The sequence below is a fragment of the Schistocerca serialis genome, chromosome 3 (assembly GCF_023864345.2).
Source record: "Schistocerca serialis cubense isolate TAMUIC-IGC-003099 chromosome 3, iqSchSeri2.2, whole genome shotgun sequence".
NCBI lineage: Eukaryota > Metazoa > Arthropoda > Insecta > Orthoptera > Acrididae > Schistocerca > Schistocerca serialis.
The window spans coordinates 441782962-441804849 of NC_064640.1; the positions used below are offsets into that span (position 1 = coordinate 441782962).

Sequence of the window (21888 nt, forward strand, 5' to 3'; positions counted from 1 at the left end):
GGTGGTGATCACTAGTCTTGGAGCCAATCCTAGATTAAATTCCAAACGTCCCTGCAGTGTCTCATGAAGTGAGGTCATGTGACACTGTTTATGGTGATATGTCTGTTGGTTGGGGATGTGAAGTTCGGTAGTCCTCTAGGTGTTATTCGAGAGGAGTGGTCTACGTGCCAGCCCTGCATTTGATCCTCTCGCTTCCCATCACCCATGACAAGACGTGCCCAATGCTACACTTTATGAGCACTTATCACTGTAGTCTACATGACACAGATACTTACCACTTCATAACTGGTGGGAGTAAGGTAACAGCAAACAATTTCCACTAGAAAATATGCCTAGAACAGTCATGCAGTATTGCTTATCCCCATTTTCTTTGGCACTGTCTGGTGGTGACCTGTTCTATTTTACTTACCCAGATGGGCGAAAACAATATGACCACCTGCTTAATAGCTTGTTTGTCCATCTTTGGAATGAAATAAATCACTGATTCTGTGTTTCAGGGATCCAACAGTATGTTGGTAGGTTTGTGGAGGGATGTGGCATTAGATGTCTGTGCACAGGTCATGTAATTCGCATAAATAACAGGCTGCAGATGGGTCCCATAGGATTTACATCAGGCAAATTTGGTCACTGAGACAGCATTGTGAGTTCACTATAATGCTCCTTAAACAACTGTAGCATGGTTCTGCCTCTTCAGACACAGACAGTTGCACTACTGAAAGATGACATCAGCACCAGGGCAGGCATTAAGCATGAACGAATGCATGTGGTTCACAGGTGTCAGTGTGTCTTCAATTACTACCAGACGTCCCCTGCAAGCACGGGAGAATGTCTCCCATAGTGTAATACTACTCCCACCCACCTATGTCTGTGGTGTCCTGCAAGTTTCGAGCTTCCATTCACCTCGATGATGATGTTTATGGAGGCGACCATCGACCTAGTGTAGTAAAAATGTGATTCACCCAAAGAGCCAACATGTTTCCATTGATCATATGAACACATAGGGGTGGTCTGCTGCTGGCTCCATGTTCAACAATGTACGATGAACAATGTGCTCCAGAACACTTTTGCATGTGCCAGCATTGTGCTCTTTCGGCAGAGATGTCACAGATAACCATCTATCCTACTTTACAGAGCAGACAAGCCTCCTAACCTCTCATTCTCTGAAGAGCTGTGTACATCCAACCATTTCACTGCTCTTCTACCTCTTTCTGTTAATGCTCACAACAGTAGCACATGAACATTCGACAGCATCACTGTTTTCGAGATACTTGTTCATAGGCTCTGCATTATAAAAATCTAGCCTTTTTCAAAGTCATTTACTTTAATGTATGTCCCCATTTGGAGCCCATATCTCACTAGGGTAGTCCCCGTCCACATCTGCTCCGCTTACGTACTTTTGTTACTGTGTCATGTGGTCGCAATGCCACTAGGCAGCATCCAGCATCACGGTGGGCAGTGGTTCTAATGTTTTGGCTTATCAGTGGATAGTGAGCTTAATGCATGTTTGTTAATCTGCACTTATTAATGGTACTGAAAGACACTATTCTTGATGTGAGACATTCCTTCTGTTGTTTTCTTATTAGTATGCATATCCTTGCGTATATGTGGGCATTATGCGGTGACTAGGTACACTTGACTGCACAAAAAGTGTAGACAGGAAATCGATCCGGTACAGCACGTACAAAAATGAAATGCATGTCATTTTATTGGGTTACAAGGTAGTTATAATTAAACTTTCACTACTAAAGAGGGCCTGTATGAAAAGCAAGTGCTCTTAGGACAATGACACTTTGTGGAGACATTTGTAAGAAGATAAATAATGAATAAACCATTGAAAGAAACATTTGTTAATTTCATAGAATGCGTACATTCCAACTGCAAAGTTGCTTAATGTGACAACCATCTGCAGCCATGACAACTTGGAACTGCACTAGAGATACCATTTTACGATTCTTCACAAAACTTTTCGAATGGTGGGCCATGAAATGTTCAGCTGTTGTGATACAACTCGAGCATTGCTTGAAGATCACATAATGCACGAAGCATACTCATCCATGGGAAGAGTAATTTCTTCAACAATTTGTGGTGCAGTTGACCATCAGCCTCTCCCAGGAACAATTTCCAAATCACCAAGTAATTCAAACTTCTTAATCATGTTCTTCAACTCCGGTACAGAAAGAGGACCTCTCCATATCCCTTTAATGTATCAATACTTAAGAAGAGCAGCAATACTATTGATGTAGTTTTGGTAAAACAACTTTATGAGTGAAGCCCTCCTCACGTTTTCCAGACTCATGTTGACCGTCTGCTACTGTAATGCCCACTTCATGGTCACATTTCAACCATATGTCGCCATACCAGAACAGGTGCCTAATGGCAAGTCATGACACTACATGCAAATTCTGCTGCGCATAGTGTGAGCACCATTCCTATAAAGTTGGGTATCTGTACTGTAAATAGTTTTCTGTATACACTGGCTCAAATAGTGGAAATTTAGTTGTAACCACCTTGTACATTGAGAATGTTGTGGGTTGGCAGGAGAGCCAACACCGGGTACTAGAGGAAGCCGAAAGGCACGCGTTTTAGCTCACGCAGGCTGGCGTGAGGTCTGGAACAGGACAAGGAAATTAGACTTTAGAAAAACGGACGTAGCTGATGGAATACTTAACTTTAATCCAGTAATGATGAGCGTTGCTCTTGACTGTACATGATTCAGTATCAATAGTAACTGGTAATGGCACCTTGCTAGGTCGTAGCAATTGACGTAGCTGAAGGCTATGCTAACTATCGTCTCGGAAAATGAGAGCGTATTTTGTCAGTGAACCATTGCTAGCAAAGTTGGTTGTACAACTGGGGCGAGTGCTAGGAAGTCTCTCTAGACCTGCCGTGTGGCGGCGCTCGGTCTGCAATCACTGATAGTGGCGACACACGGGTCCGACGTATACTAACGGACCGTGGCCGATTTAAAGGCTACCCCACCTAGCAAGTGTGGTGTCTGGCGGTGACACCACAGAGAATACGTGGGATATTGATTATTATTTGAAATATTACAAAAAAAGTGGTCGCTTCTTGAACTTCACCTTGACAATGTGTCAGTGATTAATTTCACAAAACAAATAAAAATGCAAAAACCGTCAGTGGCGGCCAAGATTTTGGCTTGTGGGCCATGCCTGGGCACCAGTGCCATAGTGCTCAGCCTTGCTGCACATTTTCCCTACTGCCAAGCGATGCTCGTGAGTGCAAGGAGGGGGAAGATGGGAAAACTGTGAACGCATTGCGTTTATATGGTTATGCAGTCACACTGAATAGGACTTGGTTTTGTATTTCGCATTTCTCAGCAACATATATCACAAACAAAACACATTTTCAGTATTATTCAATTGCTTTTGGTATGCTGAAGACACAATATAATTTGTATCTGGTACAAATTGTCAGCATACAAACAGATGCCTACAGTTTCACAGATTTTTGCATTCAAGTTGCCACAACTGGGGCTAACTTAATTTCATAGTTGAAAAAATATCTTTCACACAGATATGTTAATCAAAATATTGTTACTCTTTTGCAATCTCATTATGGAGACATGGATACTCTACCTGAGAATATCAATGTAGACGTCCTGCGTAGTTTTAATGTTAAAGGATTTGTCATTCAAGCGGGAATTACCTTGCAGGTCAGTCAGCTACATCTGCACATGTACATGCACAGGGACGCTTTCAGCTGAAATAGCAAATGGGCCTGAAAACAGATGTAAGAGTGGCAGTGTCCTCGAAACATTTAGGAGACTATCCTTGTAATTCTTTCAAGGCCACACCTCGCATTTCTTTAAAGACAGTGAGGTTAGGGAATTGGACACTTTTGTCAGAATGTGTCCCTTCCATAACCCATTTTTTTTAATGCCTCCCCATCAAACTAGAAATAAGTTGTTTCTCACCTTGCATTGTCTTACTTTGGGCAGTATGCAGTCAAGTCCACTTCAATTGCGAGGTTCTCAATCCATTCCGGATGTTATAAATTTTGTTTCTGCACTACTTTTTCTTTCACAAGTTCAACAATACTAAGTTTTAAATCGAAAAATCATTCCTGGCATGCCCCATGGGTCAATAAAATTGCTTTGCAGTAATATATAAAGCCTCCATTCTCATACATTTCCATCGAAAACCATTGCAGTCAACAGTAGAATAATGCATGCGATTTCATAGATATTAATATTCATACCACCAATTTCATATCGTGCTGCACACCTACAAATTTAGCACAAAGTGCTTCTTGATGTACTGAACAGTGAATCCTGTCTGTCAAACATTGTAATATTTTGCTATTTCATTGCCAACTAAATCTTTAAATTCTTTCTGCATGGTATTGTAATATTGTTTTATAGCAAATTTATGGTACCCATCACTTCTGTGGCTGCATAATACATATTTTCATTCCACGAACAAATAGCAAAGGGAAAGCAGTGCTAACATGAGTCTGCTGAACTGTAGAGAGTTGTGATGACTGAAATATGCCACACTGCAACACTGAATGAAATGTTGCACTGTAACGAGCACTTACAGGAAGTTACTAACAAAGCTGAGACAGGCCAAAGTGTGGCCCACGCACGGCCGCACACCAGGCTCACGTAAAGTTTGGCTCGCTGTGCCTGGCCCTGTTCTACACCATGCATGTTGAATAAAAGGCACTTTAGTGCCTGCACATTTCTTTTGCATAACAGTTACTCAAAGAAAAAAGCTTTGATTATATTCATGAAACACATCCATGTGTAATTAGTTAGTGGTAACAGATGCCTGAATGGCAATACTAAACAATGTGTGTTACAATCATCTATAACAATATATTGTATTATTCATACCTATTGTTATAGAAAGAACAAACATGATTTATGGCACACATTACTTTATAGAGCAATATGTAAGATACAATGAAGTACTGGTTGTATGTAGCACTGAACACATCAACTGGACAACAGTAATGCATTTTACAGAATAGTCTGAGCACTCATTTGTAATCACTTAAATAATTCTGTTTCTTTGGTGGCTCACCAGAGCATGCCAGGGAACCGACCCAGGTGGCCTTTATAAGTGGGCCTGTGAACTGTATGGGTGTGATCTCTGAAATTGCGTGCTTCATGGGTGAAGGTAAATCACTCCACTCTTCTATGGGGTGGGAAAACCACATACATACATACATAAAAACACTAGGTGTTGAAGAAAAGCACTGGTATGGAAAAAAAGCACTGGAAAAAAAAGCACTGAGACTACTGGCAATGGAAAACACCAATGATGGCGCTGAAGTCCATTTCAACGCCTGACGCCTGACATGCTGCAGCATGTGTCAGGAAGGAATCAGTGAGTAGGGGCAGAAGTAATGAAAGGGCACTTTGGTATGGCATCCCCCCCCTCTCGTGAGAGGCCTTAGGGCAGGACAGGGGATAGTGTCTCAATAGTGATGTCCCCATTGAAGTCAGGGGGTGTGCTAGGGGCTTCAGCTGAGGCGTCGGAGATGATGGCCACACAGGACCCAAGAACAGAGGTGGAGGTGGAGGTGGCGGTGGCGGTGGCGGCGACAGCTATAGCATCAGGGGCAGCACTCTCTGCATTGTTGACAGGAGTCAGGGAGTGGGAGCAGAGGCAGGGACCTCAGACAGCGATCTGCCAGACAGCAACCCCCATGATGGTGTGAACTGGGCTGTCTGCGACACAGGAACAGCCATCGGCGGGGCGGGGAAGACAGTGGGCCTTCCGGAACAGACCCTGTTATGCGTGGCCAGAGCTGATCGAAGTGACGGGACATCTGCCTGTTGGGAGTGCAGACGATGTGCAGGCACTGGTCCTGGCAGTGCTCGATGATGGCAGGAACTCAGTTTGACTTGCAGCCAAAACCACAAGTCCAGACAAGTGTACCCGGCCGGAACCGTCGTGGAGCTGATGATGCAGTGATGGATGCAGCAGGTGAAGGAGGGTCTGTGGCATCCATGTAACAGCTCTGCCAAGCTCTTGCCCCCCCCCCCCCCCCCCCCACTGTCTAAAACAGCTTCAGGGGACCTGCAGCATACATAATTCTGCATTCAAGTTTTAAATGACCAAACCGTGTGTTTGGCCTCACAATTAGATTGAGGATGAAAGGGAGGGAGGGGACTATGGATGATGAATGCCAATAGCCTGACAAAAAGATGCACATTCTTGAGAAACAAACTGAGAGCCATTATCGATAATCATGGTATACGGAAGTCACTCAGTTGCAAAAATCTTAGACTAGGCTGAAATAGTAGCCACCACAGACAATGTGCCATATAGGCAAACTTGGAATAGGTGTCCACTACAATGAGCCAATACTGATTTAGTAAGGGCCCTGCAACATCGACATGTAGATGCTCCCATGGGCACTACAAAGTTGGCCAGGGGGTAAAATGACACCCGAGGGGCTGCCTGTTGTTAAATACAGTGAGTGCAAGCGACAATAAGCCACGTAATGTCCCCCATCTATGCCTGGCCAATATACATGACAACAGGCCAAAGCTTTGGCGCGAGAGGTCCCTCAATGGCCAACATGCAGCTGCTACAATACATTATGACATAATGAAGTGGGAATCAAAACCCAGATATGAGTGTCCTCTGAAGCTAATGAAAGAACCACATCAAAAAGAGAGAGGTGGTGCTGGAAGGAGAAGTAATAACACGAGGGATCCAAGACACGGCCTGAGGATTTTTCCGGCCACCTGTACTGCACAAAAGACAGAACCTGACTAAGTACAGGATCTGCGATGAAGACCAATGCTATTGTGGCACTAGTGATGGGAAAACTAGTGACCGCATTCTGGTTCTCAATATCTAAATAGAAACAAAGCAACTGGTCCTGATCAAATGTCAGGTCCAGCCCGATCAGAAGATAAGGCACTGGGATTGGCGTGTTATGCCATCAGCCGGTAATGGATCTGGTAAAGATAACGGGAGATGAAGAGAGCTCACTGCTGCAAACAATCTGCTGTTCTGTGTGGCACGGAAGCTGAAGGGTTAAAAAGTGCAACCAGTGGCTTGTGATCAGTGATTAAATGGAACTTACAACCATGAAAGAAGATGTGAAATTTCTTCAGAGTGAACAGAATTGTTAAAGTCTCCTTTTCAGTCTGAGAATACCACTGCTGTATGGGAGTTAAAGTCTTAGAAGCATAAGCAGTGGGTTGTTCAGACCCCTCCGCGTATTTGTGGGTCAACACCATGCCAAGACCATGCTGAAAAGCATCTGTAGCCAAAATGAGATGCTGACCTGGCTGAATGGTCACAAGCTAGGGTTCAGCTGAATGGTCACAAGCTAGGGTTCAGAAAAAAGGCACATTTTTATGCAGTAGCATGTGCAGGGACTGAGCAAAAGTAGATGCATCCAGTAAAAACTTACAGTAAAATGTAAATTTACCTAGAAATGGCCTGCAGTTCCTTAATGGAGGTCGTTGCAGCAAAGCCATGATTTTGTCAGTGTGGTGACGCAACAACTTGACCCCTGTGTGAGAAACCTCAAAATCTAGGTACTCAGTTGATGGCTAAAAACATTGAGATTTGGCAAGATTGCACTTTAGACGTGCCGAAAGTTAAACAGAAAACAATGATCAGAGACTGCTAAGGTGGTCTTTGGTCAAAGAACCCGAAACGATGACATTGTCAAGGTAATTGGTGCAATGTGGGCTTTCTTTTGGCACTTGTTGCAAACAGCGGAATGCTAAGGGCACGTGGCAGCTGCTGTGAGGCAGTCTGTGACCATAACCAGCACTGCCTCATGCGATGCTGAGTTGAAGGTTGTACTGCTGCAATGTCTTCCCCGTCATCCTGAACACTTGCAACGTACCAAACATGGGTTGACTGAGCAACTTCAGATACCTCCCCCCATGCAGCAATCTGATCGTCTGTGGCTCACGATGCTTCAAAGGACTGTGCTGTATTGAGCACACCTGTAAGCATTGGATTTTCACATTGAAGTGCTTTTTCGTGGACTTCCCTATCCATGGCCAGACAATTAATATCAGGCATCTTGTGATCAATGTATGAATTGTGATGGGCTTACAAGAACGGCTCAACCCATGTAATTCTTCAGTCCAGGCATTGTAAGAGTGGTTTGGTTGTTTCTGACAATGGTAAAATTCTACACACATCACAATGGCATATTTTCTGTCACAGTAATAGGTTGAGAAAAGCTTGCACATTTCATCAAATGATAAGCTGGCTGGTTCTTGCATCAGTGCAAGTTGGCCCACAACTGATACATGCAAGGTGAAATCCAGGAAAGAAAGAAAGCCCTACACAGGGTTGCATCACCCGTGCAAAAAATCTGGAAATGTTTGTGTAACCGCATCTCATAGGAGTCCCAATCTTAAGCCAATTCATCATATGCTGGGAAGGGTGACAGTTGCACTGATGGAAGAGTAACCTACCACAAACATGCAGATGTCACTTGACTGAGAGCAGTGGTGAGAGCCTGCTGTTGTTCTGCGAAATCTTGCTGCTGGATAATGATAGGTTTGAGTATTTCTTCCATCTAGATGTTTGTTGGGTGACTTATAACTGACACTAACACATCGAGAAATTATAACCCTCACTCATCGCCAAGTTTGTTATAGCAAGAACCAACACTATTTATGGAACACAGTACTTTATAGAGCAATATGCAAGATACAATGAAGTACAGGTTGTGCACAGCACTGAACACATTGACTGGACAACAATAATGCAGGTTACAGAATAGGACGAGCACTTGTTTGCAATTGCTTAAGTAATACTGGTTCTTTGGTGGCTCTAAAATCTCACACTTCATGAGTGAAGGTGCATCACCTATTATTATATTATCCTGTAATTATTGCCCAAAGCAAATTAAATGTTCAATCTTAATAAATATATATGTGGTGTGTGTTCTTTTGGCATTGATTTAAATCAAGGGGAAAAGTTGGAAATTTGTGCTGCACCAGGATATGAACCCAGCTCTGCTTATCAGTGCCCACTTGCAGCCAATGTCTGTAACTTCTTTGTGTTTTATGAAATCCGTTTAATGATATATGTGAAAAATAATAATAATAATAATAAAAAACAAACAACTTAAGCATGGGGTTTGGAATGCACATCTTAGTGGTAGTGTACTAGAACAACAGCATTTGTAATATTAGATATAGAATATAGCTGCATCTAATATGTCATTGAGACCAGTTTTCAAACAGCCACCAAAACAACAACAATAATAAAATTGTATGAAAATCCTGGAAACTAAGTATTACAGTGTTAGGTGTCAGTTCATATTATTTTTTTCTTTTTCTCAGCAGCCAAGCATGATCATTTTGCTATTTGTGTGCTTCATACGTATTCTCTTTCTTTGCAGGCCTATAAAGAAAATGCACCAGAATGTCTTACACTTGTTCATTATGCAGAACTGCAATCCAAGGGGATTATACTAATGCGCGGAGATTACAATAAAGATATTTTGGTATGTATCATGAAGTGATCATGTTCAGGTTTAAACATTAGCATGTGACCACTTACATGATTAATGAGTAATTGTTAGTTATTGGCTTGGAGACATTGAAGGCTACCTGACCCACCTAGTGGAAAGACTTAAACATTTTTTCTGTGTTCAAATGTGCCTTTTCTTTAAGAAGTATGTATTTTAAGTTGAGATGACTGAAAATAAAGTATTGTGATTGAGTTGACAAGGAGAGAGTGACTTGTGATGCTATCACATAACCTGCTCTTCCCAAATAATTCCAAAGTGACTTCCAAGCCTGAAAGCCCCATCTGACAGACACAGTGATACTAACTTCATGTTATGCCCTTATACCTTAAGAAACTCTTATGGGATTTGGAATTTAGTCCAGCAATGATGGAGAAATTGTGATCATCAGGGACTGTGTGCTGCCATTCCCCATTCTTTGTCACAGACAGAGTTGGTGCAGTGGTTAAGATGTTCACATTCAGGAGCAGCAAGGTTCACCTCTCTATGTGGCCATCCAAATTTAAATTCTGTATGTGTTCTTTAAACCGATGGTCTATAAAGAATGATCAAAAGAGGGTCGGGCATGACACTCCATCCTGGAGTATTGTTTGTGGTTGGTACAGAGTCAACAACACCAAATTAATATGTTTTAGTAACTAATCAGTTTTCAAGCTGAAATAAATGTATATAAGTTGTCATTAAATAACAGTGTGTGACATTTGCTTTATTGAAGTTCAATCAATGCTCAGTTTATTTAACACCTAAGTCTATATGTGCAGCTATAGTTCTTCAGTAGTGGAGCAAATTATATTTCACTAAGTTCATTCCCATGGAAGTATAGAGCTTAAGAAATAATGTCAAAGCTCATTTGCTTAAGTTCCAGGCACTATCTCACAAAGAAATAAAGTTTGACAACAATTATCTGTGTTCTGTTTGTGAGTTCATGGACTGACTTGACAAAATTCTAAGTCCATGCAGGGCCAGCTTGCTGCCCACTGTGTCACAACTCCTACAACTACTTAAGTGTATAGAGAAACTAAACCTATTAAAATTTGCATTTGAGTGTTGATTCCAACAGCACCAAACACTTACGTTACGCATATATTTATTGCATAATGAATTGTTGAAATTGTCTTGTTGTTGTCAAATAACTCCAACAAAAAAACTCTCAAGTTGTCAGTCGTTCATAAACATAGGAGGATCAACTCAGTCGAATTTTCCTCTCTTTTGGCTGGTGCCCCTAGACTCATATAGTCTCCCTTCTTTTATTAATATTATTGATTAAGATTTACAATTTTTGGTGTCCGTAACTGCCATAAAATGCTATACATGTGAAAATATTATCCTCAACCTAAACAGTAAATATATTGGAAATGAAACTGATTGTTGTTTAGCCACATATTGGATGTCTCCATCCTATAACCCAGGTATTCAACTGAACATTGCCATGGAGCAGTCTTAATTTGTAGGTCTGAACAAACTTGCAGAGGGCAGGTGTGGATGAGCAGGCAGATTCACTTAAGTTTGGGCGTTGTTGTTATGAGTGAAATGAGCAAATGACATGTAGATTGACTGATTGGTTGACTTGACTGTTTAATTTGTTGCAAATTGTGATCACTTTCACTTGTTATTTGAGGTTACTACTGAAAATAATTTGTTAGTTGTATGACAAATTATGAAAACTGTCAACAATAAACAAAATATCGCCTGTCTGGGAATATTTGTATGTAAAGTGTGACAGTAACAAGTTTGATGTTTGTTTGTTGTGCCGAGTTCAAATTTCTCATGGTGCAGAAGGAAAAATAACTGTTTTGACTTGTCTTTAAGTCTTTCATTTTAAATTGTTTTATTCAATCGATCAACAAAATGTCATTGCAAAGATAGTAATTATCACTTCCTCAAGTACGTGCTAATTTATTGAATACTCATTTTAATTATGCTTGTTTGGGTTACATGAATGTTTTTGTGAAACTTATAAAAAACCATTGAAACTGATAGAAAATATCTAACATACCTGAAACACAGTATAATATTTGTTGTCTACAGGTACTTCAGCTATGAAAAATCATTTGAAAATGAAACATCCAGATAAATTCCAAGCAATTAATACAGGCACAGGTGCTGCTGTGCCTACACCGTCTTTAGCCACCTCCAGTACACACTCATCTTCAGTATCACCAGAAAAGCAATAGACTGTCAGAATTGTTTTGGGATATAAATGACACAAAAGCCAAAAATATCATTGTTTAACAGCAGCAATTATTGCACTAGACAGTGAGTCATTATCTATTGTAGAAAGGACTGGATTTATGACACTCTTTGAATAAACTTTACCAAACTAATAAAATGCCAAAAAATTGTTCTTGGCATCTATGACAGAATTTCTGAAAAAATGAAAAGGAATGTTTCAAGTGCTCTCTTGATTTCTGTAACTTCTGATGCATGCATCTGTTTTCAAAATAGTACCAGTGTCCTGAGATTTACAGCTCATTGGTTTCCTACTGAATTCCAGCTGGAGCACTAAGTTATTATTATGAAGCCTTTTGTAGGTTCTCACACAGGAGAAAATTTAGCATTGGAGATTAATACTATCACAGATTTCTGGGTTACTGACCAAAACAAAATACATTTAGTCATTGATGACAGTGGTCCTAAAATGGTGATTTGTGTTAGATGCTTCATCCATTTGCTTTGGAGTGTACACTTGCTTGGAGTGGAAGGAATGATTGCTTTGGTACACAGTCCATAACCTTCATGTCATTCCCTTGTCAGTTTGTGTGACCCTTTTCTATCCATTGATTCCACACATGCATCACTGCCATATCACACTCTATCAAACTCATTACCCAGTACCTCATTTGAACTCACTGACATGCTAATTTATGCCATTTGATGCCAGTGAGGTGAGCTAGTACAAGCTTCCAACTCTCTTAAGACACGGTGATAAAGGCACAGTGACTGTGTAACAACAGGATAGGCTGCAGGCAATGACTTGCTGTTGGCCCATATGGGAAGAGATCCTTTCATTGGGGGCATAGAAATCAGCCATGATGGAATGGCTTGGTTGGTTGCACTTACAAATATAGGAAAGTGGGAGAGATAGGAGGCATAGGTGTTTTGGGATGAGCTCAGCAATTTAGGAAGCAATTGAATCTCATGTAGGACTTTGGGGATATGGTTGCCTCTGCTGTTATGTACAGGTGCCAGCCAGATGTTTGTGTGTATTTGTGTCGTGTATTTGGTAATTTGTGTTCATCTTCTTATAAACAAACACCACATGAGAAGTAAATGATGAGTAGTATACACTGTATTTAATAACTTTTTGTCCATCTGTATTAAGTTTAATATATCACATGTAAAATTTAAAAATTTCCCAGCAAATCAACTGTTCAAAGAGATTTTGGGATTGCAGCCATTTGTCGTAAACTTAATTCCACGATATTTCGGCGGGACAACTGCCAGCCATCTTCAGGTGAGCTGAACGAGGACTGACAAAGACGTTCTCCGCTCCATCTTATATGGTGCGCTGATGGTACTGCCGCACATGTGTTGAAGTCGCGGAAGGACCACACTGCCGGGCGGCAGCACCCTCGCTGGTGGAACTGCAAAACTCAGCTGCCATCAGTATTGTCATTGGCCGCAGCTATTGAAGTCTTCTGACATCTTCGTCTCGAGCAAATTTCAGAGATGATGGGAATCCACGCGTTATTCAGTTGGTAACCACTGTCACGGTTCATTAGATTGTCCGCAATGCGTATTTCAACGGATTCTTTGATAATGGAGTCCCAAAAGGTTGTTGCTGTGGCCAAAATCGAAGTTTTGTCATACTCCATTGAATGAATGTCCGTTGGAAATACAATGTTCTGCAACTGCAGACTTAATGGGTTGGAGTAGGCAAGTGCAACATTGATGTTCTGTACAACGCTCTTCCACTGTATGTGTTGTCTGTCCTATATAGCCCATACCACATTTACACAGTATTTTATAAATTCCCGCCTTCCACAGTAACAAATCATCCTTCACCCCAGCAGATTCAAAATCTTAGAAGGTGGACGAAAAACCACTTTCACATGAAAATGATTAAGAAGACTCGCAATTTTGAAGGAGATATTTCCAATCAAGGGGAGAAAAGCTAGGGACTTGTTTGGTGCGTTCTCCTCTTTATCCACTTCCCTGTTCCTGGCTTTAGTTGAGAAAGCCCTGTTAATTTGCCAGATTGAGTATCCATTGTCTCTGAACACCGTCCTTAAAAGTGCAAGTTCCTTAGGCAAATTATTTGAATCCGACACCGTATGTGCCCTGTGCACAAGGGTTTGGGATGGGTGATGGCAGCTTGAAGAATGCAAGTACAAATCACTGTGAGTGGGCTTAGGATAAACAGAATGTCCCACTGAGCCGTCAGTCTTCCATTTAACCAAAACATCCAGGAAAGGAAGGCAACCATCTGTCTCTAGTTCGATAGTAAATCGAATATTCTCATGGATGGAGTTAAGATGGTGAAAAAACTCCATTAACTTTTCTTCTCTGTGGGGCCACACTATGAAAGTATCATTGACGTATCGCCAAAAAACAGTTGGTTTACAAACTGGTGATTCAAGTGCTCTTTCCTCAAAATCCTTTGTAAAAAAGTTAGTCACCAGAGGAGACAGAGGGCTGCCCGTGGCGACACTGTCAGATGGTTCAAAATATTCCTGGTTAAACATAAAATAGGTTCCTTAGGCAGGAAAGAGCGTCTCGAAACAAAGCAGTGATGTCCAATTCAAACTGTTGACGAATTAGCGTCAAGGAATCCGCAAGAGGTACTTTTGTGAAAAGGGAAACTACATCAAAACTCACTAGAAGATCCGAGCTACTTAAGTGCAGAGCCCCCAGTCTGTTGATAAAATCAGCAGAGTTCCGTATATGGTGTGAACATTTGCCAACCAATGGTCTCAGCAAAGAAGCCAGATGTTTGGCTAAATCATGTGTGGGTGCGTCAATATTACTCACTATGGGCCGTAAAGGAAGACCTTCTTTACGTACTTTAGGAATACCATACAGTCTCGGTGGTATGCTGCCGTGTGGTCTCTGGAGCTAACGAGGAAGAGTTCAAAAATGCGCACGTCTCCCATTGCACAGGTGCTGTTGGGTCTTGATCAGTCTTCCTGTACGTAATATCACTAAGTAGACTATACATCTTCTCCAAATACAACCTACAAGGTAACAAAACGGTAGCCCTTTCTTTAACGGTTATATTACTGCGCTGGGGAGGGGCTTTCAGGAGAACCCGACCAGTTTCCCTTCTTGTTTCTTCATCAGCATCCATAGGAAGGCGATGTACAGCTTGTTCAACACCACTTACAAAACATATAAGAGGTACTGACTGCACTTGGTGTAGGTGCAAACTTTAGACCTTTGCCCAAAACTGACAGTGTCATATCACGTAAAATCTTCTCCGTGAAAAATTTCGTCTTAATTTTCCACCTACACCAAGTGCATTACCTCTTATAAATTTTGTAAGTGGTGTTGAACAAGCTGTACGTCGCCTTCCTATGGACGCTGCTGTTCAGCGTGTTTGCTAGTCATTGAGTCTTACTGCTCGACATGTTGTGGAGTGTTGTCTTTACTTTATCCATTGTTTTGCTCTTTTTGTATGTGTGCCTGTTGTTGGATTGTGATTTGAACATTTCACTTTTTTTTTTTTTGTTTTCAGAATGGAAAGGAATCCCAATGTCTGGCAAATCAGCTACAGATGTATTATGGCCAGGACAATGAGAAACGGCTAAATCTATTGGAGAGATTTACTTCAAGACCAGATGACTTCAGACACATGGATCTTATTGCAGAATTAGAATGTCTTAGTCTATAGATATGGAGGAAAACATATTCAACAGTGCTGTGATAGTTTCACTTAGAAATTGTTTTCCTATTTTTGACAAATAAATTAAAGTTTCTACTATAAATACACTGCTAATTGAGATGAGAATCATATGCAGTGTATATTGTGCTTTGTGATGGTGCAGTGGAAATGGCAGGAGGTCTACTGCATCACCATGGCTGAAATTTAATGTTACCACTGGTTGTGAATGTCAGGATCTCATGGAATTAAATGCCACATCTTTTTTGCCAACTTGAAAAAGAAATAATACTATGTGAGTTGAAAACTGGCAGTACAATATAGGCCACAAAATACTTCTTACTATTTCATTTAGTGTCACAGTTCTAATTCTTTTGGTAGGAAAATTTTACTGCTTCCCAATTATTGGTGTGATGAAACTGTTCAGATTTTGCTGCTTTCACTTTGATATGGTGCCCTAAGTATTGCATGAAACTGGATTAGATTTGTCGTAAATAAAGTTTTGAGGACACTTTTCACTAAATGAGTTACTTGATACTGTAAAACACTGTTAATGTTGGTTCATTCGAAGACTGTGTAAAACAGGAAGCATCAGTATAACTGTACTTTGTCTTCATTTTTATACTGCAATCAATTGCATATTGTTACATGACTAAGGTGATGAAGCATCATTACTCCATTTGAATATTTTTGTTGGAAAGTGTACAGAAAAAAATTCTAAAAGTAATGCTTGTGTTTGGTTTCCTCGTTTTCACGTTTCAGTGAAACTTACATGTTCGTTCATGTCACTTATGTATATGATTTGCATATTATGTTTGCTGCTTCAAATGAAGCAGTCGCTTGTTAAATGTGTTTATATACTCCAGCATGAAAGGGAAATCCCATTATTTAGCCATGTTATTTTGAAGTGGATTCCAATGCTGAAGTTTCTTTCCTGTTAGAATAATACATTTTATGTACGAGGGTTATTCCAAAAGTAAGGTCCGATTCGCTGTAACTATTGAAATTTGGCGCCAATGACAAAACACGCATGCGCGCCGACTCCCGGCAAGCCTTGCTCGTCAAACGCCGCCATTCGCTTTGTTACTGTTGCTGAGTGTAGTTCACAGTGTCACTTTACAATGTTTAAGACAATTGATCAGCCCGCCGATTGTGAAGTAAGGGCAGTGATATGGTTTTTGTCTGCAAGAAACAATTCAGCGGCGGAAATCCATCGGCAGATTACTGAAATGTACGGTCCTAACATAATGAGCAACAGTAAAGTGCGCAAGTGGGTGCGAGCTTTTAATGAAGGACGGGATAATGTGCACGATGAACCACGGTGTGGCCGACCATCAGTGATTTCAGACGATTTGGTCAATGCGGTTGACAAAAAAATTCGTGAAGATCGCCGATTCACTATTACAGACGTAGACATGAATTTTCCGAATGTGAGTAGAACAACTTTGTACAGAATTGTGTCTGAACATTTGAAGTTTCACAAATTGTGTGCCCGTTGGGTTCCCAGGCTGCTTACTGAGCCCCAACGAATGAAAAGAATGGCTTTTGCTCTTGATTTTTTGGAGCGATATCGTAAGGAAGGTGACAGTCTTTTAGACAATGTTGTCACAGGGGATGAGACATGGGTTTCTCACATCACTCCAGAGAGTAAACGTCAGTCAATGCAATGGCGTCACACGTCATCGCCAGTCAAGGTCAAGGCAAAGCAGACAATCTCAACATGTAAGGTTATGGCGACTGTGTTCTGGGATAGACGTGGAGTATTGTTAGTCGACTTTATGGAGAGAGGAACAACGATTAATAAAGCCGCCTACTGCGCTACCCTGACTAAACTTCGACGTGCAATCCAGAATAAGCGACGTGGTTTTTTGTCGTCTGGAATCTTGTTGTTGCATGACAATGCCAGACCCCACACTGCAAATGAAACGCAAGCTCTGATCAAGAAATTTGGATGGGAACAGATGGACCATCCTCCTTACAGTCCGGACCTGGCGCCAAGTGATTTCCACCTGTTCCGTTACTTAAAGGAGTTTCTCGGCGGCAAGCGCTTCGACACAGATGATGAAGTGAAAGAAGCAGTTAAGGACTGGTTATCGTCACAGGCGGCCGATTTCTATAACATGGGCATTCAAAAGCTTGTTGAACGATGTGACAAATGTTTAAATAAGTATGGAAGTTATGTAGAAAAATAGATAAAGATGTAAGGAATGTAAATAAAACAATTGTTTTGAAAAAACATTTTAGTTTTGATTTTTTTTTTTTATAACCGGACCTTACTTTTGGAATAACCCTCGTATAAATAGCCATTGCTAGAACAGTAATCCAGTTAATTACTATATCTTCTTTTCTGTGGATACTAGCATATCAGACATGACCATAGAACTGACTGGCTGTTCGCTGGGCAGCCATGTTTATATCAGCTACGATGAACACTATGGGCCAGCGTATTCACGTGGGGAGATGAGTGGGGCGCGTTCATGCTGCAAGTGCAGTGCTGCGATGAGACTGTGCCCTCTAATGGTCATCTAGGCTCATTACCTTTGGCAAGCATCCACCTTCCGTGGAGCCAGATACAAGAATGAGTAGGAAAACCAATCCCGTAATGTTTGAGTGTAGCATTAGTAGTGTGCTGCTTGACACAATCACATTTTTAAATAACTAGCCACAATAGTGCAAAGTGATATGAAATGGAATGAGCATATAAGGACTGTAGCAAGGAAGACAAATGATTGACTTCAGTTTATTGGGAGAATTTTAGGAAAGTGTGGTTCATCTGAAAAAAGTGTGACACATTATTGAGTACTGCTAGAGTGTTTAGTATCCCCACCACTTTGGAATAAAGGAAGCCAACAAAGCAATTCACAGATAGGCTGCCAGATTTTTGTTTCCAGTAACTTCGATCAACACCCAAGTATTGTGGACATGCTTCGTGAATTCAAATGGGAATCCACGGAGGGAAGACAATGACATTCTTTTTGCAATACGCTATTGAGAAAATTTAGGGAACTGGCATTTGAAGTTGACTGCAGAAAAATTCTACTGTCGCCAACGTTCATTTCGCATATAGATTACGAGGATAAGGTAAGAGAAATCAGGGCTCGTATGGATGCATGTAGATAGTCATTTTTTCCCCCGCTCTTTATATGAGTGGAACAGAAAGGGAAATGACTAGTAGTGGTACAAGGTACCTCCTGCCATGCACCATACAGTGGCTTTCAGAGTATGTATGTAGATGTAGATACCAGATTAACCTGTTAGTGCCATTATGACTGCATCGTCAATTAGCTATCTTCTGCCTCCATCAGAGGTATTCCCATTGGATGTGCCCTTCACTAATGGTGAACCACTTTCTCCTGTGGTACTGTTATTAACTATCCCAATGGTGAAAAAAGAACCACTGATGTCACAGTTAAATGGGGCTCATCAGCTTAGGGGATTTGACAAAGGAAGCATGACTGCTACTTTTTCCAGCCATGTCTTCCAGAAATGTGCCAGATATCTTAACTTATTTAAAATGAAAATTCCTCCTCTCACTGTGGTGGTCTTTCATGTTTGTCTTAAATTACATTGCCTCAAAGAGGGCTCATGAATTATATGTTATGTGTGTAACCTATCTTCATGTTGTTGACTGCAAGGAAAGATTTTCATGTTTCTTGATGGAATTTTATAAATTATTTATAATATTCTAAAATTATAAGCAAGTAAAGAATTGCCGTCCAGACAGAAAAAGTATGAACCAGAGTAATTATATTATGGTTGACTTATAGCATGAGTGTTTCAAATTGGTATCAAAATATACAGGAGACCAGAATATAGCTCATGCCATTTTCTGTTGATTCCTGAAATGAATTTAAGAATGAACTTAAGACAAAATTCACAAGCCTTATATTTACACAAACATGTTCAATGATCCAGTGACAAGATAAACTTATATTCTAATTAGGAGCTAGTTCAGTCATTGGTGGTAATGGAATTGATAGAAAGGACAAGTAGAGAAAAAAGATCAAATAAAAGAAAATGATGTGATGAAGTTTGTCAAAAAGGAAGTGGAGAATATGGTCTAAAGTATTGTGGTTTGAAGACTGAAAATGGAGACAAGAGTTACCTCCGATAATGTATCAGATTAACCATTTGAATTCTTAGAAGAAAGAAGAGGAATTAATAGCTTTGCAAAAGCCTTGTGACTAGAAGGTGGAAAGAAAAGTAAGGTCGTAAGAAAGCTTTTAGGTGCTCCATAAAGTGTCACAATGAAAGCCTTTACACCAAATACAAAAATTAAAATTTGTTGACATTCTTGTCCAGTGAACAAAACTTTTTCTGTACTACTGAATTTCCTACTTTTGCAAGAGACAATGGCAAAGACTGAGGATCACAACTAACACTTAACAGAACAGGAGGTAAGCGATGATGTGTGAATGTTGAGGAGGAGGAGGAGGAGGAGGAGGAGGAGAAGAAGAAGAAGAAGAAGAAGAAGGCACTTGGTATAGTTTAACACATTGACTGCTGTGAGGCTCCCAGCGGACACAGCAGGTGATGCTGTGTGCCCACTGGTGAACACACGTCACTGTTTAGTACAGTATACCTTTGTTTATTGTATAAAGTTGCAAAAAACAAAGTTCAAAATGGTGATCAAGATACTGTACCTGATGTACTGTACACTGGCATCAACTCAAGAAATACAGATGAATGCAGAGTACTGCAGTATATATGCTTCCACTGATCAAATATTAAATGCAAGGAATTACTGAACATCACCCATTGGGATATTTTGTGATATCTCAAAGACTTCTGATTGTGTGAATCATAAAATTCTTCTAGATAAGCTTAAGTATTGTGGTATGAGTGGGACAGTGCACAAATGGTTTAATTCATACTTAACTGGAAAAATGCAGCAGGTTGAAATTAACAATACAGACAGTCTACAAAAAAACAGCAGAGTCCTCTAACTGGGGAGGTATCAAGAATAGTGTCCCACAGGGTTCAGTCTTGGGTCCCTTATTGTTCTTAATATACACTCCTGGAAATGGAAAAAAGAACACATTGACACCGGTGTGTCAGACCCACCATACTTGCTCCGGACACTGCGAGAGGGCTGTACAAGCAATGATCACACGCACGGCACAGCGGACACACCAGGAACCGCGGTGTTGGCCGTCGAATGGCGCTAGCTGCGCAGCATTTGTGCACCGCCGCCGTAAGTGTCAGCCAGTTTGCCGTGGCATACGGAGCTCCATCGCAGTCTTTAACACTGGTAGCATGACGCGACAGCGTGGACGTGAACCGTATGTGCAGTTGATGGACTTTGAGCGAGGGCGTATAGTGGGCATGCGGGAGGCCGGGTGGACGTACCGCCGAATTGCTCAACACGTGGGGCGTGAGGTCTCCACAGTACATCGATGTTGTCGCCAGTGGTCGGCGGAAGGTGCACGTGCCCGTCGACCTGGGACCGGACCGCAGCGACGCACGCACGCACGCCAAGACCGTAGGATCCTTCGCAGTGTCGTAGGGGACTGCACCGCCACTTCCCAGCAAATTAGGGACACTGTTGCTCCTGGGGTATCGGCGAGGACCATTCGCAACCGTCTCCATGAAGCTGGGCTACGGTCCCGCACACCGTTAGGCCGCCTTCCGCTCACGCCCCAACATCGTGCAGCCCGCCTCCAGTGGTGTCGCGACAGGCGTGAATGGAGGGACGAATGGAGACATGTCGTCTTCAGCGATGAGAGTCGCTTCTGCCTTGGTGCCAATGATGGTCGTATGCGTGTTTGGCGCCGTGCAGGTGAGCGCCACAATCAGGACTGCATACGACCGAGGCACACAGGGCCAACACCCGGCATCATGGTGTAGGGAGCGATCTCCTACACTGGCCGTACACCACTGGTGATCGTCGAGGGGACACTGAATAGTGCACGGTACATCCAAACCGTCATCGAACCCATCGTTCTACCATTCCTAGACCGGCAAGGGAACTTGCTGTTCCAACAGGACAATGCAAGTCCGCATGTATCCCGTGCCACCCAACGTGCTCTAGAAGGTGTAAGTCAACTACCGTGGCCAGCAAGATCTCCGGATCTGTCCCCCATTGAGCATGTTTGGGACTGGATGAAGCGTCGCCTCACGCGGTCTGCACGTCCAGCACGAACGCTGGTCCAACTGAGGCGCCAGGTGGAAATGGCATGGCAAGCCGTTCCACAGGACTACATCCAGCATCTCTACGATCGTCTCCATGGGAGAATAGCAGCCTGCATTGCTGCGAAAGGTGGATATACACTGTACTAGTGCCGACATTGTGCATGCTCTGTTGCCTGTGTCTATGTGCCTGTGGTTCTGTCAGTGTGATCATGTGATGTATCTGACCCCAGGAATGTGTCAATAAAGTTTCCCCTTCCTGGGACAATGAATTCACGGTGTTCTTATTTCAATTTCCAGGAGTGTATATTAATGACTTGTCACTCTATATTCATGAAGATACAAAGTTGGTTCTTTTTGCTGATGATACAAGTATAGTAATTACACCCAAGAAGCAAGAATCAGCTGAGGAAATTGGAAATAATGTCTTTCATAAAATTATTAAGTGGTTC

At 41.7% G+C, this 21888-nt stretch overlaps 1 protein-coding gene across 1 annotated transcript in view; it reads left to right on the forward strand.

Moving 5' to 3' along the window:
* LOC126471631 (ATP synthase mitochondrial F1 complex assembly factor 1) overlaps positions 1-15642 on the forward strand; it is a 63677-nt gene extending 48035 nt beyond the window's left edge. The window contains exons 6-7 of the mRNA XM_050099867.1: positions 9361-9465; positions 15164-15642. Of these exons, the coding sequence (XP_049955824.1) occupies positions 9361-9465; positions 15164-15319 (261 nt within the window). The 3' untranslated portion in view covers positions 15320-15642. The remainder of the gene's footprint in view (positions 1-9360; positions 9466-15163) is intronic.
* Positions 15643-21888: the final 6246 nt, after the last annotated feature.